The sequence below is a fragment of the Coregonus clupeaformis genome, chromosome 16 (assembly GCF_020615455.1).
Source record: "Coregonus clupeaformis isolate EN_2021a chromosome 16, ASM2061545v1, whole genome shotgun sequence".
NCBI lineage: Eukaryota > Metazoa > Chordata > Actinopteri > Salmoniformes > Salmonidae > Coregonus > Coregonus clupeaformis.
The window spans coordinates 33,628,219-33,650,751 of NC_059207.1; the positions used below are offsets into that span (position 1 = coordinate 33,628,219).

The following is a 22,533-nucleotide window of genomic DNA, read 5'->3' on the forward strand; positions in this document are numbered from 1 at the left end:
GAATGGGATAAAGTAGGTGTGTGTGTGTGTGTGTGTGTGTGTGTGTGTGTGTGTGTGTGTGTGTGTGTGTGTGTGTGTGTGTGTGTGTGTGTGTGTGTGTGTGTGTGTGTGTGTGTGTGTGTGTGTGTGTGGCGAGTGAGGGATATTTTGCTTGTTGTTTGATCCCTCTTTTTTCACAGTCATTGTCTGTGCTCACTGTGCAGATGGAAATTATGGAGCTGCAGACTCAAATAACCTCTGGGATTTAGCTTATATACTGTATGTAACATAACAAAGATTATTGTGCAGTCTGAGAGAAATGCTTTTTGTGCAGTCGGAGTGAATTGCATGGCCATAACAGGGGTCCACAGGAGTCAATCCCTCCTCTCTCTTAGAATTACTTCTTGATGGGGTCATTTGAAATCAGTGTATCTATCACTGCCCCTTTCTTATCCAGCTGTCCAGCCAATCACCATCATTCCCCCTGGTTTGTGTACCAACAGCATTTACCACCTGAGGCCCAAAACATGCTATTATTTACTATCATACAGGGACCCAGGGGTTCTTGTAATCCTCTTACAATTTGGCGGAGACAGAGATTGTTTTCTGACCACTTGTCTGGCCCCCGGCATAGCCTTAGGTCCTCATCTCTTCCGGCTCCAGGTGTAGCTCCAGCGCCAAACTCACCCCCAGCCCCAACTCCAGCCTTTCTCCCCAGCCCCCACCCCAGCCCTTGAGCCCCAGATCCCAGCTCCAATTTTAGCCTCAAGCAGGGGACTCAGGGGAGGGCTGGGGCCATGTTAGCTGGTGATACATCAATAGGCATTATACCCTCTGTGGGATAAGCTCCAAAGGGAAGACATAACCTTGGCAATGACTTTGTGGAGGGAGAAGGCGGTCAGTGCTCCTCCGACCAGCCTGCTGTGAATGTTAACATGCTCTGGGCCTCGGCTGGGCTGGAACTGGGACTGTGGCTGGGCTTGAGGCTGGGCTTGAGGCTGGGCTTGAGGCTGGGCTTGAGGCTGGGCTCTGTCCATGATATGTGATGTGCCAATGTCAGTCTACTGTAACTGTAGACATCCAATGCCAAAAGCCTATTCTGCCTACCATTTGTCATTATAAAAGTGTTAGTAACAGTTGATCAATTCTTTATACAGTATGTTACTTATCCATATTGTATTCTTTCTGGCAATCTGTACAAAGAATTGTACTGTCTCTTGTTTTGTCTGTAGTATGCTTAGCATGTTCATTCCTTCAGGTGTTGACCTGATGATTACTGATTCAGGTAAGTCTATGACACTTTAACCTTGAGACAGAACTACACAGAAACAATCAAGTGCTGAACTACTGTTCCACCTCTACTGAGGGCTTTCCTTTACACTGTAAAACTGTGATGGAACTGGGGGTGAATTATCACAAAGGTGAGCCCATCTATGGATTGGGGCTACGCCACTATCTATGGGCTAGGCAAATCAAATAAATATTCTGCCATCCAATTGACCTTGTGTGGGTAATCCCCCTTCCTTGATACCTGGATTTATACATCCCGGCCGCAACCGGGAGATCCATGGGGCGGCGCACAATTGGCCCAGCATCGTCCAGGTTAGGGGAGGGTTTGGCCGGCAGGGGTATTCTTGTCCCATCGCGCACTAGCGACTCCTGTGGCGGGCTGGGCGCAGTGCACGCTGACACGTTCGCCAGGTGTACAGTGTTTCCTCCGACACATTGGTGCGGCTGGCTTCCGGGTTAAGCGGGCATTGTGTCAAGAAGCAGTGCGGCTCGGCTGGGTTGTGTTTTGGAGGACGCACGGCTCTCGACCTTCGCCTCTTCTGAGTCCATACGGGAGTTGCAGCGATGGGACAAGACTGTAACTACCAATTGGATACCACAAAATTGAATACAAAATAAAACAAGAAAGGCTTTTAACTGAACAAACAACTCTAATGGCCTCCACATCTATAGCGCCAGTAGTCATGTAATTTTGGGTTTGTTAAGTTGGCTGTTTACCGTCTGTTTATTTAGCCTCTGCATGCGCCAGTACTGTGGCAGGTTCTGGTAGGGAAAAGTCAGAAAACGCACATGGTGGTCGCTAATCCCAGTGGCACCATCAAGTTCCCACCACAACCCACAAATGCCCCCCTCTCCTGTCCCACTTCCCTGTTTCCCACACTACCCTGCCAAGGCGGGCCCGTCCCCGTCCCAGTGCCCTCTGAGTGGTGCGGCTGGTCTCCCAGTTCCATTAGCCCACACTGATGCCAATGCAGGGGAGCCACAGTTAGCCAGGCCTGTTAGATTAATAGGTGCTCCACCCGCCCCACCATGCAGCGCCAGGCCCGCCGTGTGATCCTCTCTTTATGTGTTGAGGATCATTACGCCCCGGCTCCAGCTCTGACTACATCCGCTAGCCTGCGGCCATCCCCTTCTCTCCTCCTCTATTCCCTTGCTCCGGGGAGCCACTGTGCTCTGATATTAGGAGTGTTATTATAATTTTATGGAAAGACGGGTGACAACAGTCAGAAGGACTCAGAGCCGAGTGTGGCTCTCAGAGGAAAGGAGGCTAGATGGATAGAGATGGATAGACACTCCGCTGTGTGTATGTGCATGCTGGCTACAAGGATAAAGCTTTTGTTTTCAGGAGGATGGTGTTTTATAAAAGATCCAAAGGGTTCTCTGTTATTAATCGTCTCTGCCCACTCTTTCTCTCTCTTGTTCTCTCTCTCTCTCCTTCTCAGTTGTTTCAGCCCCTGCGGAAAAGTTGGTTTTGCTGATATTCTTTCAAGACACAATCATCAAGGACAGTTTAGACAATGGAATGATTCCATTTTGATGTCTTTATAACGCTGTGTGATTGTGCTTCATTTTAATGACCATATTTCATGTGGAACGTGTGCTCCCTGATCAGGGAACAGATGGCTCAGCAGAAAACATATTTTAACTACCAAATGACTGTTGCTTTCTACATAATGTGGCTGTCTGATGAGGCACTTGAAGTGAACTCCTATTTTCCTGTGAATGGGATATTAATCTTGCCCCCTTCCTCTTCTTCTCCCTCTCTCCTCTCCCCTGTCCACAGGCATTATCCACCAGATGAAAGGAGACTATGAGACTGCACTGAAACTCCACAAAACCCACCTCTCCATCGCCCAGGAGCTCAGTGACTATGCTGCCCAGGGCCGGGCCTACGGTAACATGGGCAACGCCTACAACGCGCTGGGGGCCTTTGACCAGGCTGTGCGCTACCACCGCCAGGAGCTACAGATCTCCATGGAGGTCAACGACCGAGCCTCCCAGGCCTCCACCCATGGTAACCTGGCCGTGGCCTACCAGGCTCTGGGGGCCCACGACCGCGCCCTGCAGCACTACCAGAACCACCTCAACATCGCCCGCGAGCTGCGAGACGTCCAGAGTGAGGCTCGCGCACTGGGCAACCTGGGGAACTTCCACTGCTCCCGGGGAGAGTTCCCCCAAGCCGTGCCCTACTACGAGCAGTACCTCCGCTTGTCCCCTGACCTCCAGGACATGGAGAGTGAGGGGAAAGTCTGCCACAACCTGGGCTACGCCCACTACTGCCTGGGAAGCTACCAGGACGCTGTCAAGTACTATGAGCAGGACCTAGCCCTGGCTAAGGACCTGCATGACAAGCTGAGCCAGGCCAAGGCCTACTGTAACCTTGGACTGGCCTTCAAGGCTCTGGGTGACTTTACCAAGGCAGAGGAGTGTCAGAAGTACCTGCTCTCTTTAGCCCAGTCTCTTAATAATGCGCAGGCCCGCTTCCGAGCCCTGGGCAACCTGGGGGACATCTTTGTCTGCAGGAAGGATGTGACCGGAGCTATCCAGTTCTATGAGCAGCAGCTCGCCCTGGCTCACCAGGTGAGATTCACTAGGTCCTGGTTGTAGTCATAGTCACAGGAAAGGTCTCCACTTTGTCTGCATACAGTAAGAGAGATTAACGTTATATACTTTTAAGTACAGCACTCCATTGATTTTGAAAGGCAGGGCTGTTAATGTAATACTGTTGCTGTTGGTCATTTGCTGATGCACTGAAATCCTATCTGTGCTTTGTTTCAGATGAAGGAGCGCAGGATGGAGGCGTGTGCCTACGCTGCCCTGGGTGCCGCCTACAGACTGGTGCAGAAGTACGACAAGGCCCTGGGCTACCACACCCAGGAGCTGGAGGTGTACCAGGAGCTGGGCGATGTGCCCGGGGAGTGTAAAGCCCACGGCCACCTGGCAGCTGTCTACATGGCCCTGGGGAAGTACGCCATGGCCTTCAAGAGCTACGAGGAGCAGCTAGAGCTGGGCCGCAGACTGAAGGACCCGGGGGTAGAGGCCCAGGTCTACGGCAACATGGGCATCACCAAGATGAACGTAGGGGTGATGGAGGAGGCTATAGGCTACCTGGAGCAACAACTGGCCACCCTGCAGCAGCTGAGTGGCAACGAGGCCGTACTGGACCGGGGCAGGGCCTATGGTAACCTGGGAGACTGTTACGAAGCCTTAGGGGACTTTGAGGAGGCCATTAAATACTACGACCAGTACCTGTCTGTGGCCCAGAGCCTGAACCGCATGCAGGACCAGGAGAAGGCCTACCGAGGCCTGGGGAATGGACACAGGTCAGTGACATCGCTCATTAGCCCCTACTAAACATACGTAAAAACCTGTAATGTAACTGGTTATACGCTGGCCAAAAGTATGTGGACACCCCTTCAAATTAGTGGATTCGACTAATTCTGACACACCTGTTGCTGACAGGTCTGTCCTCGGTTGTAACACTCACTACCGAGTTCCAAACTGCCTCTGGAAGCAACGTCAGCACAATAACTGTTTTGGCCAAGCAGCTGCACACAAGCCTAAGATCAACATGCAACGTGCAATGCCAAGCGTCGGCTGGAGGGGTGTAAAGCTCGCCGCCATTGGACTCTGGAGCAGTGGAAACGCGTTCTCTGGAGTGATGAATCACGCTTCACCTTCTGGCAGTCCGACGGACGGATCTGAGTTTGGCGCATGCCAGGAGATCGCTACCAGCACGAATGCATAGTGCCAACTGTAAAGTTTGGTGGAGGAGGAATAATGGTCTGGGGCTGTTTTTCATGGTTTGGGCTAGGCCCCTTAGTTCCAGTGAAGGGAAATCTTAATGCTACAGCATACAATGACATTCTAGATGATTCTGTGCTTCCAACTTTGTGGCAACAGTTTGGGGAAGGCCCTTTCCTGTTTCAGTATGGCATTGCCCCTGTGCACAAAGCGAGGTCCATACAGAAATGGTTTGTCGAGATCGGTGTGGAAGAACTTGACTGGCCTGTACAGAGCCCTGACCTCAACCCCATCGAACACCTTTGGGATGAATTGGAATGCCGACTGCAAGCCAGGCCTAATCGCCCACACTCAGTGCTCGACCTCACTAATGCTTTTGTGGCTAAATGGAAGCAAGTCCCCACAGCAATATTCCAACATCTAGTGGAAAGCCTTCCCAGAAGAGTGGAGGCTATTATAGCAGCAAAGGGGGGCCCAACTCCATATTAATTCCCATGATTTTGGAATGAGATGTTCGACGAGCAGGTGTCCACATACTTTTGGTCATGTAGTGCAGCTCTTTATCAAGTCACTCAGTAGGCAAATCATGCTAATTTGCTTTAGGCCTAACATCATACAAAATATTGGCATTTCTCTCACTCCCTGCAGTAACCCACTTTTCCCACTGAATGAGCCACTTAGATACTGTTCCAGGTAAGCACTGTCATCTGTCCAAATGTCCTCTTCTTGAAGTAGTGATTGGACTAAAGTGTCACTAAAGGATTGGATTGGGTATACATGGTGTCTCTGTAGCTCCACACTGAACAGTGCTGTAGCTCTGTAATGAAAATCTGTGGTTGGAAGAAAAGCACTCTAAAACCATGAAATCTTTGATTGCCTGTTACGAAAAGCTAATATCTGAATCATAGATGAAGAGTCCTGCTGATGAAAGTATAAATATAACTTGAATTTGTCTTTTTCTCGGTTAATAACATTTAAAGGTATCATATTTCTAATACACTTAAGCCACTGTTGCAATCAGAAAGCCGTTCTGCCATTGAATGTTGACAATATCAATTTCTTCTGGTTGTTGCGGTGACAGATAATTTGCTTTGACGGGTATTACTAATAATCATAGTAATCCTACTTTGCGTAATCCTTTTTTCATTTTGTGCCCGCTGCTGTTTTTTCTGCTTGCGCTGGTGCTTGCACTTCAGGACCACCATAGTTTAGAGACACCTTGACGGTTGGTGTTGAGGATCCTGAGGCTGAGTGAGGCTGGTGCTGGCCTACTGACCCCCAGCTGATCTGTATGCAAAGAGGCTTTGGCAGACAGACGTCTGAAACTGGGGGAATCGCAGTTAATGCGAGACAACCTTTTACATTCTTTCTCTTTTCTCCACTTTCTCTTCCCCATATGTGCGTCTGAGAGCTGATAACATCCTGATAGAATACAGGGCGAAACAAAACGCGGCGGCAGCAACCGAGTCCTAATTTCAGAGAATACTTTTTCCTCTTATTGTGCATCAACAAGCCACCATAACAATCAGACAGAACCCTGCATTAGCCATACATGAGCTGACTGGGGAAGAATGTACATCTGACTCCTACCATCCTCACTTCCTCATCTCTCTATCCCCCTCGCGCTCTCGCCCTCGCGCTCTCTCTCCCAGAGACTTTACTCAACCATCTCACATTAACACACAACATTAATTAATCTCAAGCCTTTTATTCTTTTAATGGTCCTTTTCAAATGACATCCAGCAATTGTTGCTTCGCCTGGGAATGTGAAAATGGTCTATTTGCAAGGTTTCTGCAGCGTGTGCAAGGCGTTCAAGAGAACAAAACCTTGGTATGAATGCAGGTCTTAGTCAGTGTGTAAGCCCATTCACAGAGATAGACAGAACCTGTATCTTCCATGTGACATCCCATCTAGGCCAAGTGGAAGGTGAATTATATTATCTAGCACCCCCCAGCCGATTGTATCATTACCCCCTCAGCCCTTCCTCATTCCCTGCCTCTTCCCCCTACACACACATTAGCAACGGTCATCGAAATTGTTAAAAGGTTTTAAAATCAAATGCAACAGTTAGACAATGGATGAAGATACTCCAAACTTTTTGAATTTTTATAATCCATCAGATATTTACTAAATTATAACACATCAAATATTTTACTGGCAGGGACAACTCAATCAAGTTTGCTGACGACACAACAGTGGTAGGCCTGATTACCAACAACGATGAGACAGACTACAGGGAGGAGGTGAGGGCCCTGGCGGAGTGGTGCCAGGAAAATAACCACTCCCTCAACGTCAACAAAACGAAAGAGCTGATCATGGACTACAGGGCCGCAGTGGAGAGGGTCAAAAGCTTCAAGTTCCTTGGCGTGCACATCACTGACAACCTGAAATGGTCCAATCACACAGACAGCGTGGTAAAGTAAGCGCAACAGCGCCTTTATCGACCTTTGGCTTGGCCCCTAAGATCCTCACAAACTTCTACAGATGCACCATTGAGAGCATCCTGTTGGGCTGTATCACCGCCTGGTACGGCAATTGCACCGTCCACAACCGCAGGGCTCTCCAGAGGGTGGTGTGGTCAGCCTAACGCATCACCGCTGGTACACTGCCTGCCCTCCAGGACATCTACAGCACCCGGTGTCACTGAAAGACCAAGAAGATCATCAAGGACCTCAGCCACCCGAGCCACGGCCTGTTCACCCTGCTACCATCTAGAAGGCGGAGACAGTGCAGGTGCATCAAAGCTTGGACCGAGAGACTGAAAAACAGCTTCTATCTCCAGGCCATCAGACTGTTAAACAGTCACCACTAGCCGGCCTCCTCCCAGTACCGGCTACCACCCGGTACTCTACCTTTCACCTTAGAGACTGTTGCCCTATGTACATAGAGTCATTGAACACTGGTCACTTTAATAATGTCTACATACTGTTTCACTCACCTTATATGTATACACTGAGTGTACAAAACATAGACTAACCAGGTGACTCCAGGTGATCCCTTATTGATGTCACCTGTTAAATCCACTTCAATCAATGTAGATGAAGGGGAGGAGACAAGTTAAAGAAGGATTTTTAAGCCTTGAGACAATTGAGACATGGATTGTGTATGTGTGCCATTGCCGGTGAATTGGCAAGACAAAATATGTAAGTGCCTTTGAATGGGGTATGGTAGTAGGTGCCAGGCGCACCGGTTTGAGTCTGTCAAGAACTGCAACGCTGATGGGTTTTTCACACTCAACAGTTTCCCATGTATATCAAGAATGGTCTACCACCGAAAGGACATCGTAACTATGGGAAGCATTGGAGTCAACATGGGCCACCATCCCTGTGGAACGCTTTCGACACCTTGTAGTCCATGCTCCTACGAATTGAGGCTGTTCTGAGTGCAAAAGGGGGTGCAACTCAATATTAGGAAGGTGTTCCTAATGTTTTGTACACTGTATTCTAGTCATGGCTCATCCTATATTATTTATTTGTGTATTTTTCTGGATTATGTGTTTATTGTTTTTTATTGCTAGGTATTACTGCACTGTTGGAGCAAGAAACACAAGCATTTCTCTGCACCTGTGATAACATCTGCAAATCTGTGTACGCAACCAATAAACTTTGATTTGATTTGACAAATAATGAGTTGAGGGATTTTGGTGAGAATTCAAGTATTCCATTTATTGTCAAATAAATGTAAAGAAATCTTAGAAGAAGAAAAAAACACTCATATATACATTTTCCTATTTTATCAGGTATTTTAAAAAATATTTTGTTGTTAAAATAAAGACAATTATATGTGGCATAAAGTGTTGTTGTTTTTTACCCCTTTTTTCATGATATCCAATTACGATCTTGTCTCATCGCTGCAACTCCCCAACAGGAGAGGCAAAGGTCGAGTCATGCGTCCTCTGAAACATGACCCGCCAAACCGCGCATTTTAACAACTGCCCGCACCAATGTGTCGGAGGAAACACCGTTCAACTGACAACCAAGGTCAGCCTGCAGGCACCCGGCCCACCGCAAGGAGTCACTAGAGCGCGATGAGCCCTGGCTAAACCCTCCCCTAACCCGGACAACGCTGGGCCAATTGTGCGCCGCCCTACGGGACTTCCGGTCACGCCAATTGTGACGCAGCCTGGGATTGAACCCGGGTCTGTAGTGACGCCTCAAGCACTGCGATCCAGTTCCTTAGACCGCTGCACCACTCGGGAGGCCCTGCATTTCTATAGATTAAATGGAAAGACAATGTATTCCATTGAGCCCATTTCAGCCATTACCGGAGTGTTTGACAGGTCATTACAAACATTTCCGTGGTCATAATGTTAACAGGAAAAACGACAGGCACAAGCAAGAATATGAAAGAGTCACAGGAGTAAAATGAAAGCAATCAATCAAGTGGATTTTGCACCCTTCAAACAGGAAGTAGATGGCATGCGCGTTGCTACACACACACACACACACACACACACACACAGTCCTCAGAGAGTCATCTGCTGTGCTTTTTGTTGGGAATCTGAATATTAATTCCCACTGAAATGATGCAGACCTTGGCAAATGGCATAGTTCCTGCTGTTGTGACAATGTGATGTGTGTTCCTCATTCTTCCCTTATAGCACAATGTGGCCATATGTGCAGATTAGATAAAAGCTGTTCTACTATCCCTGTGATAGGAGATAAGCAGAGAGATGAACAGGGTTACTGTGAGAGGAGTGCGCTTGGAGGACACAGTCTCTGTGGCACGAGTCTGTTTGTTCAAAGCACCAGATGGCAATTACAGGGTGTTTTAGTAGGCATATAATGTAGTTAACCTAACTCTTTCCCTGTCTGCCCAGTTGACCCTGTTTGACTCCCCCTCGTCCTGCCCTGACTCTGTGTCTCCCCCTGCAGGGCGATGGGTAACCTGCAGCAGTCCCTGGTTTGCTTTGAGAAGCGGCTGGTGGTGGCCCATGAGCTTGGTGAGTGTGGAGGGAAGGCCCAGGCCTACGGGGAGCTGGGGGCGCTCCACAGCCAGCTGGGGAACTATGAACAGGCCATCTCCTGTCTGGAGCGCCAGCTAGGCATCGCCCGCGACACCCAGGACCGCCCACTAGAGGGTGACGCTAGCTGCGGCCTGGGTGTGGTGTATCAGTCCATGGGGGAGTACGAGACTGCCCTGCGCTGCCACCAGAGTGACCTGGAGATCGCAGAGGAGACGGGCAGCCCCGCCCGACAGAGCCGTGCCTATGGCAACCTGGGCCTCACCTATGAGTCGCTAGGCAACTATGAGCGTGCGGTGGTGTTCCAGGAGCAGCATCTGAGTGTTGCAGCTCAGACCAACGACCTGGCAGCCAAGACCCTGGCCTACGGTAGCCTGGGGAGGACACACCACGCGCTGCAGAACTACTCACAGGCTGTCATGTATCTGCAGGAAGGTGAGTGGTGGGGTCGGGGAATAGAAGGGAGGATGGGTTACTCATATATATATATATATATATATATATATATATATACAGTTGGGAAAAAAAGTATTTAGTCAGCCACCAATTGTGCAAGTTCTCCCACTTAAAAAGATGAGAGAGGCCTGTAATTTTCATCATAGGTACACGTCAACTATGACAGACAAAATGAGAAAAATAATCCAGAAAAATCACATTGTAGGATTTTTAATGAATTTATTTGCAATTTATGGTGGAAAATAAGTATTTGGTCAATAACAAAAGTTTCTCAATACTTTGTTATATACCCTTTGTTGGCAATGACACAGGTCAAACGTTTTCTGTAAGTCTTCACAAGGTTTTCACACACTGTTGCTGGTATTTTGGCCCATTCCTCCATGCAGATCTCCTCTAGAGCAGTGATGTTTTGGGGCTGTCGCTGGGCAACACAGACTTTCAACTCCCCTCCAAAGATTTTCTATGGGGTTGAGATCTGGAGACTGGCTAGGCCACTCCAGGACCTTGAAATGCTTCTTACGAAGCCACTCCTTCGTTGCCCGGGCGGTGTGTTTGGGATCATTGTCATGCTGAAAGACCCAGCCACGTTTCATCTTCAATGCCCTTGCTGATGGAAGGAGGTTTTCACTCAAAATCTCACGATACATGGCCCCATTCATTCTTTCCTTTACACGGATCAGTCATCCTGGTCCCTTTGCAGAAAAACAGCTCCAAAGCATGATGTTTCCACCCCCATGCTTCACAGTAGGTATGGTGTTCTTTGGATGCAACTCAGCATTCTTTGTCCTCCAAACACGACGAGTTGAGTTTTTACCAAAAAGTTATATTTTGGTTTCATCTGACATTCTCCCAATCCTCTTCTGGATCATCCAAATGCATTTTAGCAAACTTCAGATGGGCCTGGACATGTACTGGCTTAAGCAGGGGGACACGTCTGTCACTGCAGGATTTGAGTCCCTGGCGGCGTAGTGTAGGCTTTGTTACTTTGGTCCCAGCTCTCTGCAGGTCATTCACTAGGTCCCCCCGTGTGGTTCTGGGATTTTTGCTCACCATTCTTGTGATCATTTTGACCCCACGGGGTGAGATCTTGCGTGGAGCCCCAGATCGAGGGAGATTATCAGTGGTCTTGTATGTCTTCCATTTCCTAATAATTGCTCCCACAGTTGATTTCTTCAAACCAAGCTGCTTACATATTGCAGATTCAGTCTTCCCAGCCTGGTGCAGGTCTACAATTTTGTTTCTGGTGTCCTTTGACAGCTCTTTGGTCTTGGCCATAGTGGAGTTTGGAGTGTGACTGTTTGAGGTTGTGGACAGGTGTCTTTTATACTGATAACAAGTTCAAACAGGTGCCATTAATACAGGTAACGAGTGGAGGACAGAGGAGCCTCTTAAAGAAAAAGTTACAGGTCTGTGAGAGCCAGAAATCTTGCTTGTTTGTAGGTGACCAAATACTTATTTTCCACCATAATTTGCAAATAAATTAATAAAAAATCCTACAATGTGATTTTCTGGATTTTTTTTCCTCAATTTGTCTGTCATAGTTGACGTGTACCTATGATGAAAATTACAGGCCTCTCTCATCTTTTTAAGTGGGAGAACTTGCACAATTGGTGGCTGGCTAAATACTTTTTTTCCCCACTGTGTGATTTTAGATTCCGTCTCTCACAGTTGAAGTGTCCCTATGATAAAAATTACAGACCTCTACATGCTTTGTAAGTAGGAAAACCTGCAAAATCGGCAGTGTATCAAATACTTGTTCTCCCCACTGTATATCTGAAAGGCATGAATTAAACACATACTATATGCAAGTTCTTGAAGTAAAGCCAAGTTATAATTCTTCCAACAGCTGCAATTTTTATCAATAGGCTTATATTTTATGATTATACTGTTTGTGTTTTTCTTTGAGTATTTGTCGGTTTTTTATTAGCTTGTGTGAGGATGTTTTTGTGTGAGTGTCATTGTCATTGTGTATTTTAGTTTTGTGTGTATGTGCGTGTGTGTTTGTGTATGATTTTGTGTGTGAGAGCTCATCTCCATGCTGCATGCTGAGGCATTTAGCATGTTTACTGGCTCCTATTCTTCACACCTCTATATCCCTTCTCTCAGATGGCACTTTCAAATGAGCTGCCAAAGGATCTTTTCACACACTGTGGCTGACAGACTCCTGCCTCTCACGCTTCACTGTCCTCTACAGATAATGGTGAAATAAAAAGCTGCAACCCTGGCTGTCTAAAACTCATTATGCCAATAACAGTGCAGAGAGTGTTTGTCACAGGGATGACGTGACAAGAAGCAGCGTGCAGGGCTCCGTGGAAGCTGTTAGGAGAGTGGCCACCAGCGCCATTTACAAGCATTATGCAGCGGCACACCCAGGGCATTACACCCCAAAGCCTGTTTGCAGACAGGGAAAATGATCTCTCTGGGTTTATAGGTTGTTTCATCATTTCTCCTCTAAGGAAGACATGAACAGGAATGCCTTCCCTAGCCTTTCCTCTCCTCTAAGCCACCAGTGCTTGTAGTGACCTAGACATCGTTCCAGGTTCTGCTTGTTGGAAACATTGAAGGAAGGCCACTCTATCTCTTCCCTGTCCTCTTACTGTCCCCTGCTCTGTCCTTGCATTGTTCCTTGGTCCAGCTTTGAAAATTACCTTCCTTGTCCATGACAGCCAATTATTTCTGGCCAACCTACCTAGACCTACAAGTTGGCAATGTTTTCCTTTTTTCCCCCTACATTTTATTTTTTATGCCGCACTGCTTGTTTTTTGTTTTTGCTTCCTGAAAAAGATGATTGGAAGGAGCCCTAGGAAAGAAGCTCCACTCGAGTGCCTATAGTGACAGCATGTGACCTCAGCGATGCGTGTGGCTGTGTGAGTGCTTGTGACTGTGTGTGTGTGTGTGTGTGTGTGTGTGTGTGTGTGTGTGTGTGTGTGTGTGTGTACATGCCTCACGGTAGGAAGGAGAGAGACACAGCAGTGTTAATGCCTGCAGTATTATTTTATTTAAAAATATATATAATTTATAATTAGGTGACACTTTGTGACACTGTGTGTAGCTGTGTGAAGTGTGTATGCAATATTTGCATATATGCATTGTATAATGATTAAAAGAGAGAGAGAGGTGTCTTTACACATGCATGCGTACGACAGGAGGCTGCTGAGGGGAAAACGGCTCATAATAATGGCCGTAATGGAGCAAATGGAATGGCATCATACACCTGGAAACCATGTCTTTAATGTATTTGATACAATTCCACCAATTCCACTCCAGTCATTACCACAAGCCTGTTCTCCCCAATTAAGGTGCCACCAACCTCCGGTGGTGTGTACGTGAGTGTGTGTTTGTGAGCGCCACAGTGTGTGTGGGTATATTTATGCAGGACTTAAGAGTGTGTATTGCCCTGCAGCAAGCATGTGTGTGTGTGTACAGTCACAGGGTGCATGGGCCCCTGGGGCTGTAGTGAATCTCTTCACCAGCTGTCAGGCAGCCTTTAAAGTGTTCTCTAGTTGCTCTTCAGGGTGCAGCCAGCCACGGAGCCACCACCACATCCTTATGTCAGCCACCACTACGTGACTGTGCCTGCATGGCACACCGAAGGCACACACACTGACGGTCACAGTGACAGTGACGGCAAGGGATTGACACAGAAAGAGAGAGGAAAAGAGAACATAAGGAGGAAGAGAGGGAAGCATGTGGGAAGAGATAGCAAGGGTACGCAATGCCGATGTATACATCTTCATGTATGAGCATTCCACCAAGTGTCAACCGCACTATAAAAAAAAACATGCCGCTTTTTTATTAATCATGAGTCTTCTTCATAGAACAGCTCAGATAGAGAGAGGGAGGGAGGGAGAAGGACTCAGAGAGATGGAGTGAGATGTGAATGGTGATGGTGCCAGGGAATTAAAAGGATCATTTAGATCCGTTTTCTCTCTAAAGCTCCAGACTCTAATGAAACCTGAGTAGTACTGAGACTAGTGGAGGGCACTCACACAGATAGACAGAGAGAAAGAGAGAGAGAGAGAGAGAGAGAAACAGAGAGACAGAGACTATGTAGGGGAGGGAGAGGGTGAAGGAGAGGGTTTAGAGAGTTCTGAAAGAATGGCAGAGAGCTGGAGGAAGGAGAAAGAGGGCAGAGAGAGATAAGAGAGGGCGTATGGAGAGAGTTAGGGAGTGTGAGAGAGAGAGGCAGGAAGAGGGAGAAAGAGAGAAGAGAGGGAGAAGAGGATAGATAAGGAGAGGGGGGAAGTGTTGCAGGCTTCAAAGGCGGCCGTCTCTCTGAGGGTGTACTCACAGAGCAGAGCAGCCTTGGGCTTGGTGGAATAGGAATAGTGTAGGTCGGGTGTTCCTTCCTGGTCACGCTCTGTGTTCTCTTCTTATCTGGGTCAGACTCAGACACACTGTTCTCCAGGAATGACTAAAAATGCAAGGAGAGTGAGACAAGGGCTGCTTGATATCATGGTCCATTTTCTCTCCCCTCCACCAAAACTTGTTTGCCCCTAGTCACAGAGGAATAGAGAAGACACACTATATTCTAATACCTACGTAATATAAATCTTGTAGCCACAGACTTATTAGCAGCCCAATTCAAAGCCCAGATTGCGTGCTGTGTTGTTAGCACCTGGTAGGTGACGTGGCCCAGTGTCTGTCCTTTTTCATCATTTCCCTCCGTGGAGTGTCTGTTTCATCACAGTAATTGGGTGAAACCAAGCAGTCAAAAGGCAGGCTGAAGACTCATGCAAAGATGTGACATATGCATCACCGCTTGAGGGATTGAAAGGGGAAAACAAACAGCATTCTCGCCAGGTGATCTGACAAAGCCATGCTAACTGAACACAAAAATCTCCCCGGGTTTTGGCTGAATCTCAGAGGAAGTTTATGGACCAGTGTGATGAGTTTCAACACAGGATTTATCTAGCCTCTGTGTGTGTTGTATTTCCAGTGTGTGTGTGGTTGAGTGGATGATACAGTTTAAGTCGGAAGTGTACATACACCTTAGCCAAATACATTTAAACTCAGTTTTTCACAATTCTTGACATTTAATCCTAGTAAAAATGCCCTGTTTTAGGTCAGTTAGGATCACCACTTTATTTTAAGAATGTGAAATGTCAGAATAATAGTAGAGAGAATGATTTATTTCATTTTTTTTTTATTTCATCACATTCCCAGTGGGTCAGAAGTTTACATACACTCAATTAGTATTTGGTAGCATTGCCTTTAAATTGTTTAACTTGGGTCAAATATTTCCGGTAGCCTTCCACAAGCTTCCCACAATACGTTTGGTGAATTTTGGCCCATTCCTCCTGACAGAGCTAGTGTAACTGAGTCAGGTTTGTAGGCCTCCTTGCTCGGAAACGCTTTTTCAGTTCTGCTCACACATTTTCTATAGGATTGAGGTCAGGGCTTTGTGATGGCCACTCCAATACCTTGACTTTGTTGTCCTTAAGCCATTTTGCCACAACTTTGGAAGTATGCTTGGGGTCATTGTCCATTTGGAAGACCCATTTGTGACCAAGCTTTAACTTCCTGACTGATGTCTTGAGATGTTGCTTCAATATATCCACATAATTTTCCTTCCTCATGATGCCATCTATTTTGTGAAGTGCACCAGTCCCTCCTGCAACAAAGCACCCCCACAGCATGATTCTGCCACCCCCGTGCTTCACGGTTGGGATGGTGTTCTTCGGCTTGCAAGTAACCCCCTTTTTCCTCCAAACATAACAATGGTCATTATGGCCAAACAGTTCTATTTTTGTTTCATCAGACCAGAGGACATTTCTCCAAAAAGTACGATCTTTGTCCCCATGTGCAGTTGCAAACCGTAGTCTGGCTTTTTTATGGCGGTTTTGGAGCAGTGGCTTCTTCCTTGCTGAGCGGCCTTTCAGGTTATGTCGATATAGGACTCGTTTTACTGTGGATATAGATACTTTTGTACCTGTTTCCTCCAGAATCTTCACAAGGTCCTTTGCTGTTGTTCTGGGATTGATTTGCACTTTTCGCACCAAAGTACGTTAATCTCTAGGAGACAGAACGCGTCTCCTTCCTGAGCGGTATGACGGCTGCGTGGTCCCATGGTGTTTATACTTGCATACTATTGTTTGTACAGATGAACGTGGTACCTTCAGGCGTTTGGATAATTGCTCCCAAGGATGAACCAGACTTGTGGAGGTCTACAATTTTTTTCTGAGGTCTTGGCTGATTTCTTTTGATTTTCGCATGATGTCAAGCAAAGAGGCACTGAGTTTGAAAGTAGGCCTTGAAATACATCCACATGTACACCTCCAATTGACTCAAATGATGTCAATTATGCTATCAGAAGCTTCTAAAGCCATGACATACTTTTCTGGACTTTTCCAAGCTGTTTAAAGGCACAGTCAACTTAGTGTATGTAAACTTTTGACACACTGGAATTGTGATACAGTGAATTATAAGTGAAATAATATGTCTGTAAACAATTGTTGGAAAAATAACTTGTGTAATGCACAAAGTAGATGTCCTAACCGACTTGCCAAAACTATAGTTCGTTAACAAGAAATTTGTGGAGTGGTTGAAAAACAAGTTTTAATGACTCCAACCTAAGTGTATGTAAACTTCTGACTTCAACTGTATGTGTTGTTTTTTTGCTCTAATGTATGAGTGTCTACCTTCTATTTGTAATCGAACATTACAGAAGTATTGTCTCTAGACTCTATTAAACCTCTTGTGTTTGGTTAGCCTCCCACTTCCTTTATACAGAAGCATTAAGGATGTGTTTGTGTTTGCTCAGCCATTCGATCCTTACCATTGATTACTAGGCATCCAGATTAGTGCCCTAACAGCCTCGTACTGTGTTTTTGGGAGTGTGTGTGTGTTTGTGTTTGTGTTTGTGTGTGTGAGGCCCAGACTGAGTGGGATTTTACAACTGAAGCTGTTCACTGTCAGAATATCAGTACCAATCAATCAATCAATTTTATTTTATATAGCCCTTCTTACATCAGCTAATATCTCGAAGTGCTGTACAGAAACCCAGCCTACCACGCTTACATCTGTTACCCTGAAAGATACCTGCCTGCCCATAGCTCTAAATTAGTTCTGATATCGCTCTCTCTCTATCTCTCTCTCTCCAGGCCTACGGCTGGCGGAGCAGCTGGCTCGGCGTGAGGATGAGGCTAAGATCCGCCATCGTCTGGGGCTGTCTCTGTGGGCCAGTGGGAACCTGGATGAGGCCCAGCACCAGGTACGCATCTGACATTAACCTCTCCTCAAACACAACATACACATTACACAGGTTACCTATCTGCATGTGTGTAGAGAGAGACATTGGATGGGAAGGGAGTATTTACATTTTATTCACCCTCTTATCCAGAGCGACTTACAGTTAGTGCATTCATCTTGAGATAGCTAGGTGGGACAACCACATATCTCAGTCATAGTAGGTAAAAATGTTCCTCAATAAAGTAGCTATCAGCAAAGTCAGTGCTAGTAATGAAAAAGTAAATAGTGACTGTTAGTTCACAAAAGTCACGGGTGTTTTTTTTTTTGGGGGGGGGGGGAAGGGGTGCTGTGGGATTATTTAAGATACTCTTTGAAGAGGTAGGGTTTCAGAAGTTTTCGGAAGATGGGCAGGCACTCTGATGTCCTAGCGTTAGGTGGACGCTCGTTCCACCATTGGGGTGCCAGGACAGAGAAGAGCTTTGACTGGGCTGAGCGGGAGCTGACCCAGTCCAATGTACAGTTGAAGTCGGAGGTTTATATACACCTTAGCCAAATACATTTAAACTCAGTTTTTCACAATTCCTGACATTTAATCCTAGTAAAAATTCCCTGTTTTAGGTCAGTTAGGATCACCACTTTATTTTAAGAATGTGAAATGTCAGAATAATAGTAGAGCCACCCCCTTTTTCCTCCAAACATAACGATGGTCAATATGGCCAAACAGTTCTATTTTTGTTTCATCAGACCAGAGAACATTTCTCCAAAAAGTACGATCTTTGTCCCCATGTGCAGTTGCAAACCGTAGTCTGGCTTTTTTATGGCGGTTTTGGAGCATGGGCTTCTTCCTTGCTGAGCAGCCTTTCAGGTTATGTCGATATAGGACTCGTTTTACTGTGGATATAGATACTTTTGTACCTGTTTCCTCCAGCATTTTCACAAGGTCCTTTGCTGTTGTTTTGGGATTGATTTGCACTTTTCGCACCAAAGTACGTTAATCTCTAGGAGACAGAACGCCTCTCCTTCCTGAGCGGTATGATGGCTGCATGGTCCCATGGTGTTTATACTTGCGTACTAGTGTTTGTACAGATGAACGTGGTACCTTCAGGCATTTGGAAATTGCTCCCAAGGATGAACCAGACTTGTGGAGTTCTACAAAGTTTTTTCGGAGGTCTTGGCTGATTTCTTTTGATTTTCCCATGATGTCAAACAAAGAGGCACTGAGTTTGAAGGTAGGCCTTGAAGTACATCCACAGGTACACCTCCAATTGACTCAAATGATGTCAATTAGCCTATCAGAAGCTTCTAAAGCCATTACATCATTTTCTGGAATTTTCCAAGCTGTTCAAAGTCACAGTCAACTTAGTGTATGTACATTTCTGACCCACTTGAATTGTGATACAGTGAATTATAATTGAAATAATCTGTCTGTAAACAATTGTTTGAAAAATTACTTGTGTCATGCACAAAGTAGATGTCCTAACCGACTAGCCAAAACTATAGTTTGTTAACAAGCAGTTTGTGGAGTGGTTGAAAAACTAGTTTTAATGAGTCCAAACTAAGTGTATGTAAAATTCCAACTTCAACTGTATCTCTCTCTCTCTTTCTTTCTCTCTTTCAATTCAATTTAAAGGGGCTTTATTGGCATGGGAAATGTGTTTACATTGTCAATGCATGTGAAATAAACAACAGTGAGAAGACACAAAACAACATCAACACAAAACTCTTAGAATTTAACAGTAAATATTGCATTCAAAAAGGTTGAAAAAAGATTTTAAAGTGTTATACAGTGAGGGAAAAAAGTATTTGATCCCCTGCTGATTTTGTACGTTTGCCCACTGACAAAGACATGATCAGTCTATAATTTTAATGGTAGGTTTATTTGAACAGTGAGAGACAGAATAACAACAACAAAAATCCAGAAAAACGCATGTCAAAAATGTTATAAATTGATTTGCATTTTAATGAGGGAAATAAGTATTTGACCCCTCTGCAAAACATGACTTAGTACTTGGTGGCAAAACCCTTGTTGGCAATCACAGAGGTCAGACGTTTCTTGTAGTTGGCCACCAGGTTTGCACACATCTCAGGAGGGATTTTGTCCCACTCCTCTTTGCAGATCTTCTCCAAGTCATTAAGGTTTCGAGGCTGACGTTTGGCAACTCGAACCTTCAACTCCCTCCACAGATTTTCTATGGGATTAAGGTCTGGAGACTGGCTAGGCCACTCCAGGACCTTAATGTGCTTCTTCTTGAGCCACTCCTTTGTTGCCTTGGCCGTGTGTTTTGGGTCATTGTCATGCTGGAATACCCATCCACAACCCATTTACAATGCCCTGGCTGAGGGAAGGAGGTTCTCACCCAAGATTTGACGGTACATGGCCCCGTCCATCGTCCCTTTGATGCGGTGAAGTTGTCCTGTCCCCTTAACAGAAAAACACCCCCAAAGCATAATGTTTCCACCTCCATGTTTGACAGTGGGGATGGTGTTCTTGGGGTCATAGGCAGCATTCCTCCTCCTCCAAACACGGCGAGTTTAGTTGATGCCAAAGAGCTCGATTTTGGTCTCATCTGACCACAACACTTTCACCCAGTTCTCCTCTGAATCATTCAGATGTTCATTGGCAAACTTCAGACGGGCCTGTATATGTGCTTTCTTGAGCAGGGGGACCTTGAGGGCGCTGCAGGATTTCAGTCCTTCACGGCGTAGTGTGTTACCAATTGTTTTCTTGGTGACTATGGTCCCAGCTGCCTTGGGATCATTGACAAGATCCTCCCGTGTAGTTCTGGGCTGATTCCTCACCGTTCTCATGATCATTGCAACTCCACGAGGTGATTTCTTTTATGGAGCCCCAGGCCGAGGGAGATTGACAGTTATTTTGTGTTTCTTCCATTTGCGAATAATCGCACCAACTGTTGTCACCTTCTCACCAAGCTGCTTGGCGATGGTCTTGTAGCCCATTCCAGCCTTGTGTAGGTCTACAATCTTGTCCCTGACATCCTTGGAGAGCTCTCTGGTCTTGGCCATTGTGGAGAGTTTGGAATCTGATTGATTGATTGCTTCTGTGGACAGGTGTCTTTTATACAGGTAACAAGCTGAGATTAGGAGCACTCCCTTTAAGAGTGTGCTCCTAATCTCAGCTCGTTACCTGTATAAAAGACACCTGGGAGCCAGAAATCTTTCTAATTGAGAGGGGGTCAAATACTTATTTCCCTCATTAAAATGCAAATCAATTTATAACATTTTTGACATGCGTTTTTATAGGTTTTTTTGTTGTTATTCAGTCTCTCACTGTTCAAATAAACCTACCATTAAAATTATAGACTGATCATGTCTTTGTCAGTGGGCAAACGTACAAAATCAGCAGGGGATCAAATACTTTTTTCCCTCACTGTATTATCAGCTATGTACAGTGTTCTCTCTCTCTCTCGCTCTCTCTCTCTCTCTCTCTCTAACATCTCTATTACAATGACCTTATCCCCATACCCCTCAGGCTTAACAGTCAAACAGATGTTATAGTCCCCTGTAGCTCAGTTGGTAGAGCATGGCCCTTGCAACGCCAGGGTTGTGGGTTCGTTTCCCACGGGGGGCCAGTATGAAAATGTATGCACTCACTAACTGTAAGTCGCTCTGGATAAGAGCGTTTGCTAAATGACTAAAATGTCATGTTAGCCCAAGCAACACTATTTTGTCATTTCACACCCAAGTTCTTTCCCAGGCAATTCAGTAATGTTTGGGATATTTCCTCCAGTCAGTGTAGCTCTCAGGGTGGGTTGTTGTTGGGAAAGGAAAGGAAAGGACATACTGTAGTTGTCCTCAGAGTATAGATGAGATGATTATTCATGAGGAAGCAGGGAGGGCTTTACTGCTGGTGGTAAAGCTATATGACCTTGGTAAATAGCCTGACCCACTTCAGGGCTGATTTACATAGCCAACTATGTCCCACTATGCAATATTACTGCACTTAATATTCATACAGCATCCGTATTGTTGGAATGAGACGATTTGACCTCATGTTCACCGTTCTCCACGTTTAAACCTAATTGTGTTTTAACACCCTCACTCTGATCCGCCGTGTCCTCTGTGGGAGAGAGATTTGACCTGCCCACAGTTCAATCAGATTTGTGATGAATACATGGTTTCATATTGTGACATGGGATTAATAGATGAATGTTAAGTGGAATGTAATGGGTTTAAAGTTTTACTGCTCATAACTTCTATCAGAGAGGGTGAACGTAGAACTGGGGAAAAGACATGATGAGAGTCGTATCAGGCATCGTGATGGGGATTACATGTACAACTGTCATAGTGTCAGATAAAAGTAATGGTAATCATGGGTTATATCGGGTGCATAAATGCCCATATAAATGTCCTAGACCCCTATTTTGATATTAGCTGTACAGCATCTAGGCAGGACATTGGGATTGTTTTCTTTTAATCTGTGAAGGGTGAGGTTGGGCCAGGGGGGAAGGCGGTGTGAAAAATTAGTTTTAATCTTAAAGGGATGTCTGTGTGCCCAAAAGATTGAAGTAGCTTTGCAGCAATCAGCCTGCAGCCCTATCAGCAGAATCAGCCAGCCCAGACTGGACTTCCAGCTCTAATGTTGCACAACCACACTCTGCTCTCCCACTGCTCTCTCTCTCATTCTCTCTCAATCTCGTCTGACATACTGTAGTGGCCTGGATCGCTGTAACCAACCCCCCCCCCCACACACACACTCACACACACACACACACACACACTCACCTTCCATGTGCCAGTCCCAGGGCAGCAGCTATCTGAATGTTTGGTGTGCATAGTTCAATCTCACTTCTGGCCTCATACAGACTGGCTGTGGAGGTGGAACATTCTCAGTCTTCTTGAAGGCCTGCCAACAGAAGAGGAATAGGGAACCAATAACAACTCCCATGAA

General features: G+C 46.0%; 1 protein-coding gene across 2 annotated transcripts in view; it reads left to right on the forward strand.

The window, feature by feature from the left end:
* The window catches only part of LOC121584858 (tetratricopeptide repeat protein 28-like), a 204,819-nt gene that overhangs the window by 165,152 nt on the left and 17,134 nt on the right, over positions 1-22,533 (forward strand). For both annotated transcript variants that reach the window (XM_041901032.1, XM_041901033.1), the window contains exons 6-9: positions 3,053-3,849; positions 4,048-4,592; positions 9,889-10,412; positions 17,537-17,646. In XM_041901032.1, the coding sequence (XP_041756966.1) occupies positions 3,053-3,849; positions 4,048-4,592; positions 9,889-10,412; positions 17,537-17,646 (1,976 nt within the window). The remainder of the gene's footprint in view (positions 1-3,052; positions 3,850-4,047; positions 4,593-9,888; positions 10,413-17,536; positions 17,647-22,533) is intronic.